We start from the raw sequence: 21,495 nt of genomic DNA on the forward strand, positions 1-21,495 counted from the left end.
ATATTTTTTCAAGGACCAAAACATTTTTTAAAGAATAAAGGTGTGGATTTTTTAAAGAATAGTTTTTCAAGGACAAAGAAATGTGTGGATTTTTTAAAGAATAGTTTTTCAAGGACATAAAACATCAAGACGTGGATTTTTTAAAAAATATTTTTTTTTATAAAGTATCAACGGGTGGATTTTAAAAAAGAACTTGGATTTTCTAACGATTATTTTCACGACAAATTCTCCTACTGGGTATTATTGAACGCAAAATACTGCGTTGGGAAAAATGCATGCAGCGAAAGATCATAGGCTGATCGTTTAACGAAATTTGCTTTTATTTTCAATACGCCATCCATTCCAAGCAGAGACATTTCTCTTCTAATATTTCCAATACGACTCTTATTTGTCGCCAGAAATTAAGAGCAACAAAGAGTCATGAAAACCAACTGTCCCATAACAAACCAATTGAGAATGTTTACATTGAATCCATTGGATGTGTCTCTCTGTATGTGTGTGTAACAGCAATATTCTTCATGATTGTTGTTGTTGTGCAAAATCATCATCAACAACTAACAACGTTACAGAACGTTAGCAGCACGCTAGAATCGAGAATACCCCCGTTGTCGGATGTCGGAACGTTGTCGGTCGCCATCGACCGCATTACAAGCGAACCAAAAATTTCACGTTATAAAATCTGTTCAAAAATCACTTCCAGCCCAGTTGAGTTCCAGTATCGTTTGAGCGAATAACGACTAACAAGAAAAATTTGAAAAAAAAATATTCAAAATAAAAATTTCAAAAAATTATTTGAAATAAAAGTGCGCTAAATAAAGCTATTTACAACGAAATTTTAACATTCCGTAGATTTTTATCAACAACTAGTGAAAGTAAATATTTTTTTTATAAAAAAGTATAAATTTTAAATAAATTAATAAATTTAAAATTAAAAAAATATATATAAAAAATAAAATGTCAAAGTTTGAAAATAATATAAACCTTTTTGTACAAAGTGAACAGCTATAATTTTGAAAACTGAAATCCTTTGAATACACGAATGAAGTGAAAGGATCTCTCCTTCGTACGAATTCTTTTTAGATCCTTTGCAATGTCTAAATATCTTTCAGTAAAAAATATATGAATATATTTTAATAAGAAAAATTTTAAAAAAATACTAAAAATGCGTACATTTTGTTAAAAAATATTTTTTAGCGACCAATAGAGTGAAGATTTAAAAAAAAAATATTTTTTTTAAAGAACCAAAATTTTTTTAAGAACCAATGATGAAAAATGATTTTTCAAATGCCAAATAAAAAAAAATATGTTTCGGAGGATCACCAGTGTTTAGATTTTTTTAAATAACTAGTCAAGGACCCACTAGATTTTCTCAAAAAAAAAAATGTCTTTCAAGGCGTGCATTTGTTAAAAAATATTTTTTCCTAGAATTGTGAAGACGTTGCCTTTTTAAAAAAAATATCAAGGCGTGGATTAAAAATTTTTTCCTTCAACAAAAAAAAAAATAAATAAATAAATAAATATTTTTTTGGAAAAAATATCAAGGCGTGGATTTAAACCAGTAAGAAAAGTAGTAAAGTAGGACGGGACCGACTATATGACACCCTTCACCATTTTGGGAAAATTTAACAGATGAATCCTAACAGACGTCGCATTTTAAAGGACCAGTAAAATGAACTTGGATCCATAAACATGTCTTTCTGCAACCGATACTATTTTTTCATTTGGTCAGATATAGAAGCTATATCTAAATTAGAACCGATTTCAGGAAACTTAACACACATCATTCTAGACCTAATTCATTACATTACCCCCCCCTGTAATGAATTTTTTCACAGTAAATTTATGTTTGCAACAGCGAATTTTTTCATTTTGAACTACCGGGCCCTCCCCGAAATGAAATCCTGTGTACGTTGCTGATGGGAGCTATATCTAAATCTGAATCGATTTTTCCTAATTTCATTAGGGTTCGTCCTTGGGCCAAACAAATGAGCTGTGGACATTTTTCATCTAATTCGGATCATAAATGCGACCTGTACTTTGTTTACAATTTAACATGGACAGACGGACGGACATGCGTATATCGACTTAGAAAGTAATTCTATGCATATTTTCATAACCATGGGTCTATCTCGATTTTTGCCTGTTGCAAACAAAAGACATAAGACATGTGGTACAGTGTGGAGAAGGGTATAAAAATATCAAGGCATGGATTAAATTTTTTTTTTTTTCAAAAAATATAATTTTTTTTAAATAGTTTTTCAAGAATTAATTAAATAAAAACAATTTTTCAAAAAATTTAAAAATATTTTTTCAAGAATTATCATGACGTGTATTTTTTAAAAAAATATTTTTTTCAGAAAATATCAAGACGTGGATTTTAAAAAATATTTTTTTCATAAAATATTAAAGTGTGGATTAAAAAAAATCAAAAAAAAAAAAAACAAGACGTGGATTTAAAAAAATTCATAAAATATCAAGACGTGGATTTAAAAAAATTCATAAAATATCAAGGCGTGGATTAAAACTAAATATTTTTTCTTGAAATATGAAGGACGATTAGATGATTTTTATCAAAGGACTATTAGCTCTGGATTTTTAAGTCCATAACACCTTGGTTATTTTAAAGTATATTTTTAAGGAAAAATTTATAAAATATATATTACTTAAACATTAATTGTTAAATTAATTGTTTTTTTCCAATTTTCTTTATTTTCCAGCATGTCGAACAGAATTTTGGAAGATTCCCCCAATGCCCACATCAACAAGACCATTTTGGATCGTTACCTCAGTTTGCCGGTAAAGGAGAATATCGTTCAGGCCACCTATGTGTGGATCGATGGTACCGGTGAAGATTTGAGATGTAAAGATCGTACCTTGGATTTTATACCATCGAAGCCAAGTGGTAAGTAAACAAAAATCGCCCATATCCTCTCCCCACTCTACAATTTGAAATGAGAAGAAGAGCTAGCCAGACACAGTGTCTGAATTTTAGACAACAATGCCAATAATTGAATGACGCCGGTGGTATTGTTTTCGTTCTTCTATTTCTGTTGTTGTTGTGATCGGTTTGTTTTTTTATTTACCTTTTGGGAAATTAGATAAATAGTCGTAAATATTTGAAAGATAGCCAAGTGTTACGACGAATTGATTCATTAGGGATTGTTGATAGTTAGTTTTTTTATTATTTATCTATTTACCTTTTGTAAATAAATTAAGTGAAAAAATGCAATTATGTTCTATTTAATGTGGGGGTTCTTTTTTCTGTTAAATGAGGAAGGAAGTTTGAATGGTAATTAGTTGGAGAATATTGGTCAGGTGAACATAATATTTAATTTAAGGGAATTGAATATTATGGCAATTAGTCTCGCTATTTATTAAAAACCAAAAAATAGAATATTGTTCTTGGGGTCTCTAGAAGGATATGGAAATAAAAGGAATCGGATTTTGTGTTTAGGTCCTCTATTAATTAAAAAGTGCATATTCGTCTTGTGGGTCTAAAAATGTTTTATATTGAATCTATCCCAATACTTCCCTTTGACCTTTCAATACCTTAACGTTCATTACTTTTAAACAGTCATAAATAATTTATTATAGAATCTGTTATTCATATATAAACCTTATGTTGTTAGACAAGCTAACAGAGAAAAATCCCTCTTTTGAAAAAACAATAACAACATGTGGGATTATTTGTTTTTTTATTGAATTTCTTAGTAAAAAGAAACTTAAACAAAAACATTAGACGACCAATACAAATGGATTTCTTTTTTAAAAATCATTTTTTCCTGGAACATTATAAGAGAGAATATTTTAAAACTATTTTTGGTAGAACTATTGAAAGCTGTAAATTTGTTTTTATAATAGGACTCTATAGGGTGGATTTTATAAAGAATATTTTTCAAGGATATTTATAAATTTTATATAATTTGGATAAATAAATTGCAAACTAATTCGATAGAAAAGAAAGTTTTTGTATAGAAAAACATTATTCAGCAAATGTTTATTATAGAAAAATAAATGTTTGCAACCTATTCTGGTTGAAAAATCAGTTTTTGTATAGAAAAACCTTATTCAGCGAATTTTTATTTTAGAAAAAAAAAACAGAAAAACTCAATTAAGCTAGCTTTTCTATAGAAAAAATCAATAGAAATACAATTCAGCTAACTTTTCCTATTGAAAAACTCTATTCAGCTAACTTTTTCTAACGAAAAACACAATTCAGCTAACTTATATTATATCAAACACCAATTCAGCGAACTTTTTCATAGAAAATAGAAAATTTTCCATAGAAATTCAGCTGAAAAAAATCAATTCTGCTAACATCTTATATGGTAAAACTCAATTCAGCTAACTTTTTCGATGGTAAAACTCAAATACATGATTTTGCAAACATTCAGCTAACTTTTTCTACAAAAAACTGAAAAAATTCAGTCATGCAAACATTTTCTATAGTAAAACTTTAGTTTTGTATACAAAAACTCTATTCATCAAATTTTTTGTATGGTAAAACTAATGCAGTTTATTTGTTCTATACAAATACCTAATTCAGGAAACATTTTTCTATTGAAAAATTCAATTCAGCTAACTTTGTCTATTGAAAACTCAATTCAGCTAACTTTTTTCTATCGAAAAACTCAATTCACCAAACTTTTTTTTATATTAAACACCAATTTAGCGAACTTTTTCCATATATAAACTCAATTCAGCTGAAAAAAATCAATTCAGCTAAAATTTTCTATAGTAAAACTCAATTCAGCTAACTTTTCCGATGGTAAAACTCAATTTATATGCAAATACATGATTTTGCAAATGTTTTTCTATAGGAAAACTCTATTCAGCTAGCTTTTCCTTTTGGAAAACTCAATTCAGCTGAAAAAATTAAATTCTGCTAAATTTTCTATAGTAAACATTAATTCAGCTAACTTTTTCGATAATACTTAATTTTTTCCCAATTTTTCCTATACAAATATTTCGTTGGTAAAACTTAATATGTTATTATTTTCTATACAAGTACTGAATACAGCAACTTTTTTATAGAAAAAATAAATTCAGCAATTTTTTCTACGGAAAAATTCAATTCATCAAACTTTTCAATTCAATTCAGCTGAAAAAAAACAATTCAGCTACTTATTTGTTGGCAAAACTCGATTTCTCGTTTTTTTTTTTCTTTACAACTACCAGATTCAGCAACTTTTTTCTATAGAAAAACTAAATTCAGCTAACTATTTCTTTTGAAAAACTCAATTCAGCAAACTTTTATTATATGAAACACCAATTCAGCTAACTTTTTCTATACAAAAACTCAATTCAGCTAAAAAATCAATTCAATTACTTATTTTTGGCAAAACTTAATTTGTTGTATTTTTTTATACAAATGATTGGTTCAGCCAAATTTTTCTATAGAAAAGCTAAATTCAGCTAACTTTTTCTTTTAAAAAACTCAATTCAACAAACTTTTATACATATATATATTCAGCTAACTTTTTCTATACAAAAACTGAATTCAGTTGAAAAAAAAAATCAATTCAGCTAACATTTTCTATAGTAAAACTCAATTCAGCTAACTTTTTTGATGGCGAAAGTTAATTTGTCCCATTTTTCCTATACAAATACCTGACTCAGCAATTTTTTCTATAGAAAAACTCAATTCAGCTGAAAAAATCAATTATATTTAGAAAATTTCAATTAAGCTAAATTCTAACTAACTATTTCTATACTAATACTCAATTCAGCTAGCTTTGAATATAACAACTGTCAATTCAGTTAACTTTTTCTTTTAAAAAACTCAATTCAGCAAACTTTTATTATATGAAACGCCAATTCAGCTAACTTTTTCTATACAAAAACATAATTCATCTGAAAAAAAAAATCAATTTTATTTAGAAAATTTCAATTCAGCTAATTTCTATGAATTATTCCCTAGAAGTTGTTAATTCAGCTTACGTTTTCTACGGACAACAACAATCTAGCTATGTTTTTATTCTGAAAATTATAATACAGCTAACAGAAAAAGTCAATTCAGCAAAGTTTTTCTTTAAAATAGTCAATTTAGCCAACCGTTTTCTATAGAAAAACTAAATCCAGCTAATTTTTCCTTTTAAAAATCTCAATTCAGCAAACTTTTATTATATGAAACACTAATTCAGCTAACTTTGTCTATACAAAAACTCAATTCAGCTGAAAAAAATTCAATTATATTTAGAAAATTTCAATTCAGCTAATTTCGGTGAACGTTTTACTTATAAAATCCCAATTTTAACTAACTATTTTTATATGAATACTCATTCCGTTAGCTTTTAATATAAAAAATGTCAATTCAGCAAATTTTCTTTTAAGAAAAATCAATAATTTATATTAAAAAAAAACAAGCATTGCTAAAAATAATGAGTATTTCTTATAACCCTTTTCGCTCATTGAAAAATAACAACAGTTCGAAATTACAATAAATGCTTCACGTTACAACAACAACAGCACGAAAACCGTATCGGCTATTACTAATTCTGTAACAATAATTTTCAAACAATTACCTTTATTGAATATCAAATTAATTAAATAACGATAATATTTTTACAGTCAAACCTCTATATTATGCACCACAAAAAATGAATTTATGTGTGTGAAATCTTCTCCTTAGGAAACACACTTTATTGTGTGTGAGAATAAACACACATCTTAGGAATTCACACTTGAGAGGTTTTACTGTAGCTAAAAAACTAATGTGATAATATTTTTTTACATCTCTCATAAATATTGAATTTGCATGTGTGGATCCGATTGTTGAAAAAAAGATAACCTGTATTGAATAACAGTAGACCGATCCATCCAGTGGCCACATCCAGTAGATGTCAATCATGTCGTGGTGTAAAAATTGGCGTCTCTACCTTTTGTTTTTGTTGCTGTTGTTATTTTCGTGTGGTATCACCGATTAAAATGCGTCCTAAAAATGTTTTGCGATCTCGTAGTGCCGTTTAATAGATATGTTACACGATGATTAGATGGTAGGGGCACGACGTGTTTGACGGGTTCCACCGACTACAAAGGGAAATGAATTTTTTTATAAGTGGGACGATATGTGATGCGATTATTTTATGGCATCTAACAAATTGTTAGCAATTTGTTATTATTATAATTTTTATTGTTAAATGTAAAAGTGATTTTTATTATGGCCAATTTGTGTCATAATAATGTTAATATATCAAAAAAGAAATAATAATAAAAATTATAGCAGTTTTGGTAATAATTTTTGTAATGAAAATTGCAATAGAAAGGAATTGAAAATAAATGTCATGTGGTCTTCCACAACACAATATTCTTGCATATTGTGGAAAACAAAATTGAATGAATAAAAATAGAATAAAAAAATAGAATGACAAAAAGTAAAAATAGAAATGTCAATTCAGCTGACTTTTTTCATAGTAAAATGGCTTTTCAGCTAATCTTCTATTATACAAGAATGCAATTCAGCGAACTATTCCTATATAACTTATTAATTCAGCTTAAGTTTTCTGTGGATAAAATCTATGCTGCTAGTTTTTTCTACGGAAAAATTGCATTCAGTTAAGTTTTTGTACTGAGATAGTCAATACAGCAATTTTATTTTTCTTAAAATAGTCAATTCAGCTAACCATTACAATAGAAAATGACTTTCAGCTAACTTTATTTATACAAAAAACCCATTCAGCAAACTTTTTCTTTAGAAATACTTAATTAAGCTATGTGTTTTTATGGAAAAAGACCAATTCAGCAATGTTTTCCTATTTAAAATTTCAATTCTGCTAACATTTACAACAGAAAAAAACTCAATTCAGAAAGCTTTTTTATATTGTAAACCCCAAAAAATACTTGTACTATAGGAATAGTCAATTCAGCGAACTTTTTCTATAGAAATACTTAATTCAGCTATGTGTTTCTATGGAAAAATACCAATTCAGCAAACATTTTCTATTGAAAAATACAATTCAGCTAACATTTACAACAGAAAATGACGATTCCGCAAACTTTTTCCATGAGAGAGTCAATTCAGATTGATTTTTCTATGCAGAAAATAATTCAGCTAACATTTTTTTTTTTGGAAAATTCTCTTTTGCAAACTTTTTCTATAGAAGAAGTCAATTCAGCTAACTTTTTTTATAGAAAAATTCAGCTAACTTAAACAAAATGAAATTCTGAGAATTTTTTTCTATGGAAAAATTCAATTCAGCTAACATCTACCACAGAAAATGACTTTTCAACAACACTTTTCCATCAGAAAGTCAATTCAGATTGATTTTTCTATCCAGAAACAAATTCACCTAAATTTTTTATAGAAAAATTTTCTTTTGCAAACTTTTTCTATACAAGAAGTCAATTCACCTAACTTTTTTTCTTAAAAAAAATAATTCAACAAAGAAAAATTCAATTCAGCCAACATTTTCTATAAGAAAAAACTAGTTTTCAATATAAAATAAAAATTCAGCTGAAAAATAATTTCAGGAAAACTTTTCAATATATGAAAACTCAATTCAGCAAAACTTTTTTATAGTAAAAGTTTACTTTTCGTAGAGAAAAATTCAATTCAACTTCCTATGTAGAAAAACCTAATTCAGCAAAAAAAAAGCTCAATTCAGCAAACACTTTCTATAGTAAAAGTTTAGTTTTCGTAGAGAAAAACTCAATTCAGCTAACGTTTTTTTTTATCGTTCTTGTGGCATTTTCTTACAAAACAACCCAATTCAGTTAAATATTTTTTTTTTTAGATAAGTCATTTGAACAACAATTTTGTACATAAAAAGTCAATTCAGCTAACTATTTATTATAAAAACTATAATTCAGCTATAATAAATTCAAATGTTTATTGACATTTTCAATTCAGCTAATATTCACTATAGAAAATCTTAATTAATTTTTCTTTTTTTTTAATTTTTTAATTTTTTTTTTTCAAAGAAAAGTAAATTCAGCTAATTTTTTTTTTACAGAAAAAGTCAATTCAGCTAACATTTGTTTACACACTTAACTTTTTCTATAGAAAATGTCACTTCAGCTAAGCTTTTCTACTTAAAAAAATCAATTCAGCGAATTATATACTGAAGGAAGTCAAGGAAAAAGACAGGGAAATATATTTAAAAAAAAAATTAAGCAAAGTACATTCGGAACCCTTTCAAATATGACCCAGATATCGTTCTTATATGTACCACATTTTGTAGACTAGATACACACACAGATGTAGATATATACATATGTGTGTGTGACACAATTTTAGTATCAAGTACAAAAACAAATCCCTCTAATTCCCAGTAATCATCAAAATTGCTCATTACAATTTCATTTGATGGACAATTTAAATTTTGTCAAGCAGTCGATTTGAAATGCAAATCATAATCGGGGGTGGGTGCAGGGGAGGGGTAGGGCACTTGCTACTCAAATAAAAATGGACGGACGAAGTCTTTTTCCTTTCGGTGAAATATTTATATACTGCTTGCTATTGGTGACAGCATGTGGCCGAGTGTGCTTTGGAACTGGTTAAGACCCTCATGAAATTAAAAGCAAGAATGAACTTGACATTCTAATTAAGAAGAGTGGTTGGTTTTGAGAATGGCAGATTAATTTCATGCCGTTTGATATTCTAAACAAAAAAACACACACACGAAATAGGTTGCACTGCAAATCATAATAGTTTTTGTAGTCCTCTAGCTATGACAATATAAATAAATACATATGTACATGCATGTATTGGTATTGGTTTTGTTGTTGTTGTTATTGTCTATAAACGTAAATTGAGTAAGTAGATCTGACTATTCGTGCCACTGTAATAGCCAGGAAATATTATGACCCATTAATCAACAACAAACAGTTTGAAGGTAAATTTCGTTGACGATGTTTTGTAAACCCTTAGCGAAAATAATGAAGCCGCTGAATTGAGTAGCAAATTATTGAGGCGTATTGCAAACGTTTGATTGTCAATAATGACACATTGAAAATTATTCAAAAACTATGACATAATAATTATTAACACGAATTGCATTATCTAACTATGTAGTAAGTAAGAGTCGATATATAAAAGGGTAATTATCGCACGTAGTTGAGTGCCGATGGATTTCAATGAGACCACTTGTTATTATGAGATTTTTTTCGCCGAAAAAAATTAATTTTTTTATATTGATTTAAAAAGCTATTTAAAAAAAAATTAATTCAAGTTAAAAAGTTTTTTATAGAAAAATTTAGTAAAATTCTATGACGTTTTAAGCATGTCCGTCGGTCCGTCTGTTGTAATCACTCTAGCGTCTAAACGAATTGAGATAGATCGCCAAAATTTAGCATAGAGTCTGCATGCAAGTTCGAAGATGGGATATATTGGTTTACGTTTAGGCATAGCTCTCATATAAGGGTACCCCCAATTTTCGGTGTTTTGAGGTTTTTGATCTCGTTTTTCAACCGAATTTGCTAAAATTTGGTATTTTGAGTTCTTATTGGGTAGCAAATCTCTCCACCAAAAATTATTAATATAGGTTCATTTTTTTGGATAGCCCCCATGTAAGGGTACCCCCAACCGAATTTGCTGAAATTTGGTATTTTGAGTTCTTAGTGGGTAGCAAATCTCCCCACCAAAAATTATAAATATTGGTCCATTTTTTCGGATAGCCCCCATAAAAGGGTACCCCCCCAATTTTGCGGTATTTTGGGGGGTTTGATCGCATTTTTCGACCGAATTCGCTGAAATTTGGTATTTTGAGTTCTTATTGGGTAGTAAATCTCTCCACCAAAAATTATAAATATCGGTCGAATTATAAAATTTTGTAGTCGTATATGGTAAAAAATCTCCCCACCAAAAATTATAAATATTCACCACTTTTTAGGGGTAGTCCTCATACTTTGATATAAAAAAGGTGGATTTTTATATTAAAATAGTTATCTGATTTGTTCTGTGTGTTACGGTTGGTTAGTAGTTACGGGGATTAGTCAATTTTTACCCTACAAAGATTATTTAGCCATCTGTTGCAAGCATTCCGCCTTATAAAGATATTGTGATAAAAAACTCAAATAGTCCTCATACTTTGATATAAAAAAGGTGGATTTTTATATTAAAATAGTTATCTGATTTGTTCTGTGTGTTACGGTTGGTTAGTAGTTACGGGGATTAGTCAATTTTTACCCTACAAAGATTATTTAGCCATCTGTTGCAAGCATTCCGCCTTATAAAGATATTGTGATAAAAAACTCAAATATGACGATAATGAAATATATCGGCAGACATTTAGGCATCTCCTCAATGTAGTGATACCTCCTGAAGGAAAGAATTGCGATAAACAATTAAAATATTGGGTTCAAAATTGGCATATACCGGTCATTAATTAGGCATAGCCTTCATATAACGATATCCCGAAATATTCACTATTTCCTACACTATGTAATGAATATTGGTCCCTCTTTAGGCATAGCCTCTATCTAAATTACAGTAGTTTGAGGATTTTATACTCTACCATGCGTTATCAGTATCAGTCCCCCTTTTGGAACTTACAGATTTTAGGAAAATCCCCATTAAATATTGCTGAAGTTTGTATTTGGTGTACATAATGGTTTACATAAATTGTTTTGTAGAATTATCGGTATATGCCCACTTTTTGGTATGTTCCCTATATTTTCATTGCATGTCGCTGTCAGTATAATTACGGTGGAGGGTATCCAAAGTTCGACCCGGCCAAACTTAACGCTTTTTTCACTTGTTCAATTTAAATTAGCAAATATTATTTGATGAATATGCTAACATAGGACCATGGTGACGTATGTGGTGTATATGAAAATCATGTATATTTCGCATACGCACCCTTGACCTATACATACAGCACTTAAATGACCCTAAGATTCGTGCTACCTTCAGCATGATGCGATTATATCTTATATTTCATACCAAAAATTTGTTGATGGGCAGAGTAAACCCCTAGCAAATCTATTCCGGGCATGGCACAAAAAATTAGCCTAATTTAATTCAATACGATGTAAAATAGAAACATTTTTTTTATTATCACACAGGGAATGAAATTCCAGTTTCCAACCACAAGTGATAGAGCGGCCGCCGCTTAATTATTTCCAATGATCACGGCGTTATTACATGGACATCTATGGCCGAACGTGTAATTCAAAACAACAACTGCCGACAGATGTGGAATTTAAATATTCTGATCCGACCAGCAGATGCTTAGACAGTGGCTGGCGGCGTGTCATTTTAATTTAAAAAAATATATATTTCTTGTGGTTTTGTGGAAAACACAGTGGTGGGCAACATGAGAGAAAGTAAATACAACTTTCCACAAAAAATTACAATTCAACAATTTTTTTTTCTACTGGGGAATAGCAATTTAGCTGATTTTTCTATGACGAACCTCGACTCCGATAACTATTTTTATAGATAAACGCAATTTATTTTTTTTTATATTGCAAATAAAATCAATTCAGCTAACATTTCCTAAAGATATAACAAATTCAGCAAATGTTTTCTACGGAAACATATTTAAATTAATATTTTTTCTCTGGAAAAATTTTATTCAGCAAGTGTTGTCTATGGAAAAACTAAATTCTGCAACAGATTTTTAAATTAAGCTGACTATTTCTATGGGAAAAAAGCAATTCAGCCAACGTTGCTTGAGATAAATTCAGCACAATTCCATACAGACCAAAAATTCGGCAATTTTTTCCTACAGAAATATTTTTTCTCTGCCAACGTTAGTTATGGAAAATCTCAATTCAGCACATCTTTTCTACAGAGATCACAAATTTAGCCATTTTTTCCTACAGAAATATTAAAATTAAATGTTTTTCTCTGGAAAAACTTTATTCAGCAAGCATTGTCTTTAGAAAAACTTAATTCTGTCAACGATAGTTATAGAAAATTTCAATTCAGCAAACTTTTTCTATATATAAATTCAATTAAACTAAGTTTTTCTGTATAAAAACTAAATTCAGCAATAGTTTTCAAAAGAAAAACTTAATTCAGCTAAGTTTTTCTGTGTAAAAACTACATTCAGCAGCAATTTTCAGAAGAATTACTCAATTCAGCTAATTTTTTCTTTTGAAAAATGTAATTCAGCTAACTTTAGTTTTCCATAACTAACTAATCTCAATTCAGCTAACTTTTTCTATATATAAACTCAATTAAGCTATGTTTTTCGGTATAAAAACTAAATTTAGCAACAGTTCTTAGGAAAAAAACTCAATTCAGCTAATTTTCTATAGGCAAAATGTAATTCAGCCAACGTTAGTTATGGAAAATCTCAATTCAGCTAACTTTTTCTATATAAAAACTCAATTAAGCTAAGTTTTTCTGTATAAAAACTAAATTCAGCAACAGTTTTCAAAAGAAAAACTCAATTCAGCTAAATTTTTCTTTGGAAAACGTAGTTCAGACAACGTTAGTTATGAAAAATCTCAAGTCAGCTATTTTTTAAAATACAAATTCATTTAAACTAATTTTTTCTAATAATATAAAAACTAAATTCAGCAGCAATTTTCAAGAGAAAAACTCAAATCAGCTCATTTTTTCTTTTGAAAAACGTAATCCAACCAACATTAGTTATAGAAATTTTCAATTCAGCTAACTTTTTTAATATAAAAACCCAATTCAGCTAATTCAGCAACAGTTTTTAAGAGAAAAATTCAATTCCGCTAATTTTTTCTTTGGAAAAATGTAATTCAGCCAACTTTATTTATATAAAAATCAATTAAGCTAAGTTAATTCAGCAAAGTAAAAATCAAATTCTACTAACTTATATTTCAATACCCAATCTCGAAATAGAATTTAGCTACGTTACTGCTGCCCATTTTCACAACAAAAAAGAAAAACAAACTTGTTGTAATTCTGTTTTTGTCCCAACACACATTTGCTATAAATACTTGTTGTAATATAATTAGTATGATAATTTATTAAAGTGTGCACGTTTTACAGGCAACAAACCACAATAACAAAAACAACAAGAAAATACAACAACAGCAACAAGTGCCTGTAGATTTTGTAATTTTAGATAAGCTCTCTTCTGGACCACAATATGCATTTTCCACATTTTTTGAAAATTTGATATGACTACAATTGTTGTTGTTATTTTTGTTGTTTTGCGTGTTTACTTAACGCCACTCCTAATAACGTGTTTTCATATTTTCATTTCTGGTCGTTACTGCAAGGGTTGACCACTATTTGCTGCTTGGCCGGAAAAATGTTGCAAAAAATATGTTTTTTGTTGTTGTTTTATTTTTTTCGTCTCAATTAAAATTAGTTTTCCATTTTATTTCAATTAAACGCCTCAAATGCAAAATATAAATGGCGGTATTCTCTCCTCAGAAGATGTTTTAGGTTACTGTCATGTGACGAGGGAAAGAGAGGGATTGGTAAAAGAGGGAAATGGAAAAGCAGCAGAATGAAAATTATTAGAGTGGAATTTTTGTTTGTAAAACAAATTAGGCGACAAATATGATATATATTTTTTTATTTAAATGAAATTAATATTTCAAAGAAACGAAATTAAAGATTATAATGATCAACCTTATTCTGGACATAATTTCACCGTGAACTCAATTTTTTTTGCATGGCTGGTCCTGAGGGAGGAGTTTTTAAAAACATATTTTTTTAAAGTCCTGCAGTGGATTTTGAAGAGAATAATTTTTTTTGAAGCTGAATATGTGCGATTATTTTTTGTGAGCCACTGTAAATGAAAAACAAAGGCCCTCATTTTTATTTTTTCTAAGAATTGAAAAAAAAAACACAATCATACACACTCGTTTGCTAATTATTATTAGAAGTCATATGGCGTATAACACGGTAATGTGCACAAAATAATGACGTCGCATAACTACTGGACAACTGCTCATGATCGCTACAAAAAAGCTAACACAAACTTGACACATTGAAAAGTGTTTTTGAACTTGAAATTTTATTTATACGCTACACCAATCTCTCTGGAATTGAGTATCAGGATGACTGGATATGCAAACATATTCGTATGCAAACATATAATTGTCCAAATGTATATATTTAGAAATCTAAGTACATCTCGACCGATTTGACACACATTATTCGGATAATCGGTGCACAATTTGCATAAAATCGGGTGAATATATCGGAGCTACAGACATGACAAAATATTACCTCTTATTGAGAGAGAGCTACAAAATAAGTATGAGAGCTACAACTAAATCTGAACCGATTTCAACAAAACTTCACAGGCATCAAACTGGACTTAATTCAGTACGTTGTGCAAAATTATGTCTGGATCGCACAAATATTATTATTTTGGCGCACCATTTATATAAAAACGGACGAAAATATATATGGGGGCTATATTTGAAACTGAACCGATTTTCTCCAATTTCAATAGGATTCGCCCTGGGGCCAAATAAGTGACTTAAGGGGACCCCCCCATTCTCGGGGTCAAAATTTTTGTTGATATAATTCGAATCTACACTGATTAAAGAATGTCCCTACAAAATTTTAAGTGAAAATCTCAAGAACTCTTGAAGATATAGCCGATTTATTGTGTCAGCATCAGGTGACGGCTGAAGGGCTTCTCAAACTTTAAACGCGGTTTTCTCTAAACAATTTTTGCGAATGGCGGGCACGATAACTCAAAAACTAATAATCCAATCGGTTCCAAATTTTGCAACGTTTCTCTGGGAGTGTATAGCTCTCGTATGAACTAGGATAAAGCCAATCGGTGAAGATCCTTATTTTTAACTTGGTTTTTGGTAAAAAATCGGCGATTTTCCAAAAATATTTTTTCAAAGGTCCACCATTTTGTTAATTTTAGAGCGAAGTCAATAATCCTAGTTCATACGAGAGCCAGACATATACTCTTTCTAACACCGTTGGAATTTTCGGATTCCGATGTTCCAGTGAGGAGTTATCATGCCCGCCATCAAAAATAAGGACTTCTCTTTAATTACAAAAAACAACAACAAAACAATAACAAAAATTTGTTGTAAATTATTTTTCTTCTCTTTTAAATCTTCAATTATATATGTGCAAAGTTACAAACCTTAACAAGCATTTGTATTCATTTACCAGCCCATTTAAAATCTTGAAAAATTAAAATCGAGAAGGGGGGGGGTTTCCCTTAAGCCAATTTTAATCCCAATTGGATCATAAGTACGATCTGTACTTTGTTTACAATTTAACATCACGGGCGGACGGATGGACGGACATGAATAAATCGATTCAGAAAGTGATTCTATGCAAACAAGAATCTATTTAGTTTTATTATGTCTGTTGCAAAGATACGTATACTGAACTGGAAAAATCAGCTATGACCTCTGTAATACCCAAAATGGTATGGATGTGTGTGTGACTTTTATATGGGAGCTATGCGTCAACATGGACTTATATGGACTAATTTTCCATGACGTTATCTATTAGTTATCTATTTCCTCATCCGAAAAAATTGGTTGTACGGTGAATATTTTTTGGTGATACAAATGACAAATTTGTATATATACTCAACCTTATAAAGAAGTTTATAAAAATGACCATCATATTATATTTAGATTCCATGTATAGGGTATCACAGGGTTGATGGATGATATCTTCAATTTTTTGTAATTTTTTTTTCAATATTTTTCCCAGAACAAAAATATTCAAGTACCCATTCACCCAATTAGCTACTTACAACAACAAACACTTCTAATTCATAATTGCCACAAATGGGCATATTCAAGTTTTGTTTTTTGTTTTACTTTAATTTTGCATGCATGCACTTGCAGTGTGTGTGTGAATATACCATATATGTATGTATGTGTGTTTGCCTATATTCCCGCTGTGTCGTCTTATAATTACCATAAATGTGTTTTCCTTAGTTTATTTTCCTCATCTTTTGTTATTGTTGTTGCAAAAAATATAATTACAAATGATTTATCTGCGCGGCAAATAGAGATGGACAGACAGTCAGACAGACAAGTGGTAATTGTGACAAATACCTGCACTTGAATATTCTTCTTCTGTTTCTTTTTGTTTTGATTCTATTTTGAATTCGATTTTTTTGTTTTTCATTCACACTTTTGTTTGTGTAAATAAACAATTTAGTAATACAGAAAAAAATATGCAAGTAATTGTAAAGTGTTGTTGTTGCTTTGTTCGCACTTGCGATTTGTTTTTCCGGCTACATTTTTTTGTGATCAAAGAAAATAACAGACAATTTGTTGCTAATTTGGCTCGTAGCCCATAGTAAAATAAAACTAAAAATATATATAATAAAAAAATCTTAAAGAACTTTTATTCTTTACTTTATAATAAATTATGATGAGATCTATGAAATGTGATCTTGGTTTAAAAAAGCTGGATTTGAATTTAAAAAAGTTTGGAAAAATCTATTTTTTGCCTTATAAGAAGGCGAATTCGGATTTAAAACCAGTGTGCAGAACAGTATAGTCGGACGGGGCCGACCATACGATACCATTCACAACTACCACGGAACTCTAATTTTCTAGGAATGTTTGTTTCGAGCCTGGGCAATATTTTGTGATATTTGCACCTTTTTGACCGATTACAGATCAAAAGCATATCTTCCTTACACTGACATATTTTTCGAATATTCCAAATATTCATCCAGATTCCCTTCAACGTGGATTATGTTGTGATGTTCGGCTTGTGGCCTATAGACCGGCTCGAAAAAAAAACACAAAAAATTAAATTTTCGATCCACTTCATTCAATTTTTTTTTATGTGATCATCACCGAAAATTATCTTGACCGATTAGAGAACAAAAGCATATCTTCCTTACACTGACATATTTTCCGAATATTCCCAATATTCATCCAGATTCCCTTTAACGTAAATTATGTTGTGATGTTCGGCTTGTGGCCTATAGATCGGCTCGAAAAAACACAAAAAATTTAATTTTCGGTCCACTTCATTCATTGTCATTGACCATAATTAGAACCTCTTGGAAAATACTATCAACTTCTCGGATATATGCCCTTCAGGAGTAAATATATACAATATAGAATAAAAATTTTGTTCTTTTTCACACAAAAGTCAGTAATTTGACCTGCTAAATAATGACCGATCCTTATAAAACAGGCATGCTTATTCTTTGACCCAATCCCCTTCTCCATGTAAAATTTCGTGATGTTCGGGTCATAATTGCGTTCTCAGTAGCGACCAGAAAAAACAACAAAAAATTAAGTATTTGATCCATTTCATCCCCTAAATATTAACCGATCTTTACCAAAAACAATCGTGGTCTTCATTGGCCAAAACCTACCCTACATGCAAAATTTCGTTAAGATTGATCCATAACTGTGGTCTGTTATAGTGTTTACAAATTATAATGGACAGATGGACGGACACACATGTCTAGATCTACTCAGCTAGTCGAGGTACGACGATTGGTATACTTAATGGAGGGCCTAGGACCAATATTTCGCGGCGTTACAAACTCTTAGGGCTGCACAAAGATATAATACCCTGACAACATAGTTGTGTAGAGTAGATGCAGATGTTTGTAACATACAAAAGTGAACCATAGTTTCTTATTAGAAGATATACCGAAGAATAACTTCCTGAGTCGATTAGTTTTGGGCATGTATTTATGCCCTACACCACACTGTGATACAGAGCTCCCCAGTACCATGCAAAAAAATCGTTAATAAAATCAAACTCTGCAGGACCTCCAATAAATGTGCTTTGAAAACGACACATCCAACCACTTCAAGGAGCTCCAAAAAATCCTAAAATAACCCACGCATATGGAGGTCTTAAAAATATCCTTAAAACATAGACTTTCTTCTGGAACTTCAAAGAGACATACCTAAACTATTAAGGAAAGTAGTAAAGTCGGACTGGGCCGACTATATGATACCCTTCACCACTTCCGATATATTGTACCATGTATCCTTACAATTGCAAGTCAATGTTCCCGCGAAGGAACATACTCATGTCATTTTGCAACCTATGATAAATTTAATTTCATTCAGGCCGATTTAGAGTCGTCTGAGTACCAAGGGACAAATTTATGAAAAACAATTTATAGTAAAATTGATACACGCTATTTGGTACGCAGCACTATTAAATATTTAATTCAATCTATTACCCGTTCGAAATACATATGGAAGCTATGGCTGCATCTGCACCAATTTCAACCAAACCCAATAACGTCATTCAAGTCTCAATTTGATACTGTTGTGCAAAATTTCGTGTTAATCGGACAAATATTAGGAGCTTGGAGCACCATTTATCGGAGAAAAATATATATGGGAGCCATATTTAATTCTGAACGGATCATCATTCTAGACTCAATTCATTACGCTGTGCCATATTTCGAGCAAATCGAACAATATTTAGGATGTTTGATGCACCATTTACATTAAATCGGACGAAAATATATATGTGAGCTATATCAAAATCTGACCCGATTTCCCAATTTCAATAGGGTTCGTCCTTGGGCCAAATAAATGAGCTGTGCCAAATTTCATCCAATTCGAAACATAAATGCGACCTGTACTTTGTTTACAATTTAACATGGACAGATGGACGGACGGACATGCATAAATCGACGTAGAACGTGATTCTATGCATATTCTCAAAAGGAACCATGTGTCTATCTCGTTTCCTTTTGCCTGTTACAAACATATGCACAAAGACGTAATACCCTGTACCACAGTGTTGTGAAGGGTATAAAAAGGTCTTTTAAATATTTTTAAAAAATGAATTAAAACCTACCGTCTCTCTACAACACCTCAAAAAACGCTCTGTGGAACCTTTAAAAATCCATCACGATCTCTTGAACTTCAAACAAATATTACTCAAAAAGTTTTCCCGCCCTACGGGACCTTCAAATATTGTTTCCAATAAAATTCATGTTCTTTAAAGATTTTCAAATAAACCTATTTGTAAAAAATCCACGTTTTACAGGAGCTTCAAAAATATATTTCATACAAGATCCACAATCTGCAGGATCTATAAAAAACATTTCTTAAATTTCACTATTTTGTAGGATCTATTTTTAAATATCCAGTATAAAACCCACCACGTTCTGCAGAACCTCCACAAAATATACTTTAAAAAATCCACGTCTTTCAGGATCTTGAAAATATCCTGGTACTGATGATGTCTGCAAAAAATTCACGTTTTTTAATCCACGCTTCAGAAAGGCCTAGACAAATATTCTTTAAAAAATCCACGTCTTGCAGGATCTTGAAAATATCCTGGTACTGATGATGTCTGGAAAAAATCCACGCCTCATAGACTTCAGATTCGTATTTTTTTAATCCTTTACAAATATTTTATTTAAAAAAATTAGAGTCTGTAGTATCTTAAAAAAATCCAAAGATATGGAGATGTTTCAAAAATATTTTGCTGAATCTAAAGAAGTATTAATTTTAAATCCAGGATCTGCAGGACTTTACAATATATTGCTCAAAAATCCACTGCCTACTTCAAAAAATACATTTCTAAGCTCTGCAAGACCTTACATTTTTTCAAAAAAATTTCGGATTTAAAAAAAATATTATTTTATATTTATTTAATTTTTTTCCAATATTTAAATTCATTCTCAATTTTGTCTTCCTCTCATTACAGATCTTCCCATTTGGAATTACGATGGTAGTTCCTGTTATCAGGCCTTGGGCTCCAATTCGGATACCTATTTACATCCGGTGGCCATTTACAAGGATCCCTTCCGTCGTGGTAATAACATTTTGGTAATGTGTGATACCTATAAGTTCGATGGCACTCCCACCGAGACAAATCATCGCAAATCATGTCTGGAGGTTGTCAACAAGTGTTTGGATGAAGAGCCATGGTTTGGCATTGAACAAGAATATACATTCCTTGATTTTGATGGTTATCCGTTGGGATGGCCTAAGAATGGTTTCCCCGGACCACAGGGACCCTACTATTGTGGTGTGGGTGCTAATAAGGTGGGGTGGACTCAAAATAGAATATATTTTGTTGACTATATTTAAATGTAATTTTTGTTACAGGTCTATGCCCGTGATGTTGTCGATGCCCATTACAGAGCCTGTTTGTATGCTGGTATTAAGGTATCGGGCACCAATGCTGAGGTAATGCCTGCCCAATGGGAATATCAGGTGGGACCATGTGTTGGCATTTCAATTGGTGATGACTTGTGGATGTCTAGATTCCTGTTGCATCGCATTGCCGAAGAGTTTGGTGTAAGTAGAAAGGAAGACCCTCATCAGGCCTCATATAGGCCTTGAAAAATAATCTTTAACAAATCCACGCCTCATATAGGCCTTGAAAAATAATCTTTAACAAATCCACGCCTCATAGAGGTCTTGAAAAATAATCTTTAAAACATCCACGCCTCATAGAGGTCTTGAAAAATGTAATTAAAAACATCCACGCCTCATAGAGGTCTTGAAAAATATTCTTTAAAACATCCACGCCTCATAGAGGTCTTGAAAAATATTCTTTAAAACATCCACGCCTCATAGAGGTCTTGAAAAATATTCTTTAAAACATCCACGCCTCATAGAGGTCTTGAAAAATACTCTTTAAAAAATCCACGGCTTATAAAGGTCTTG

The 21,495-nt window shown here is 30.5% G+C and overlaps 1 protein-coding gene across 1 annotated transcript; it reads left to right on the plus strand.

Annotated features, from left to right (window-relative positions):
• The first annotated feature begins 832 nt into the window (after nt 1–832).
• LOC133321729 (glutamine synthetase 2 cytoplasmic) lies at nt 833–21,168 on the plus strand. The gene is made up of 4 exons (XM_061530810.1): nt 833–872; nt 2,718–2,902; nt 20,528–20,868; nt 20,932–21,168. The coding sequence occupies exons 2-4, from the start codon at nt 2,719–2,721 to the stop codon at nt 21,166–21,168; spliced, it is 762 nt and encodes a 253-aa protein (XP_061386794.1). The 5' UTR covers nt 833–872; nt 2,718.
• Nucleotides 21,169–21,495: the final 327 nt, after the last annotated feature.

This window comes from Musca vetustissima, unplaced genomic scaffold (genome assembly GCF_032173495.1).
Source record: "Musca vetustissima isolate MV318-11 ecotype Yass unplaced genomic scaffold, APGP_CSIRO_Mvet_v1 utg21051, whole genome shotgun sequence".
Lineage (NCBI taxonomy): Eukaryota > Metazoa > Arthropoda > Insecta > Diptera > Muscidae > Musca > Musca vetustissima.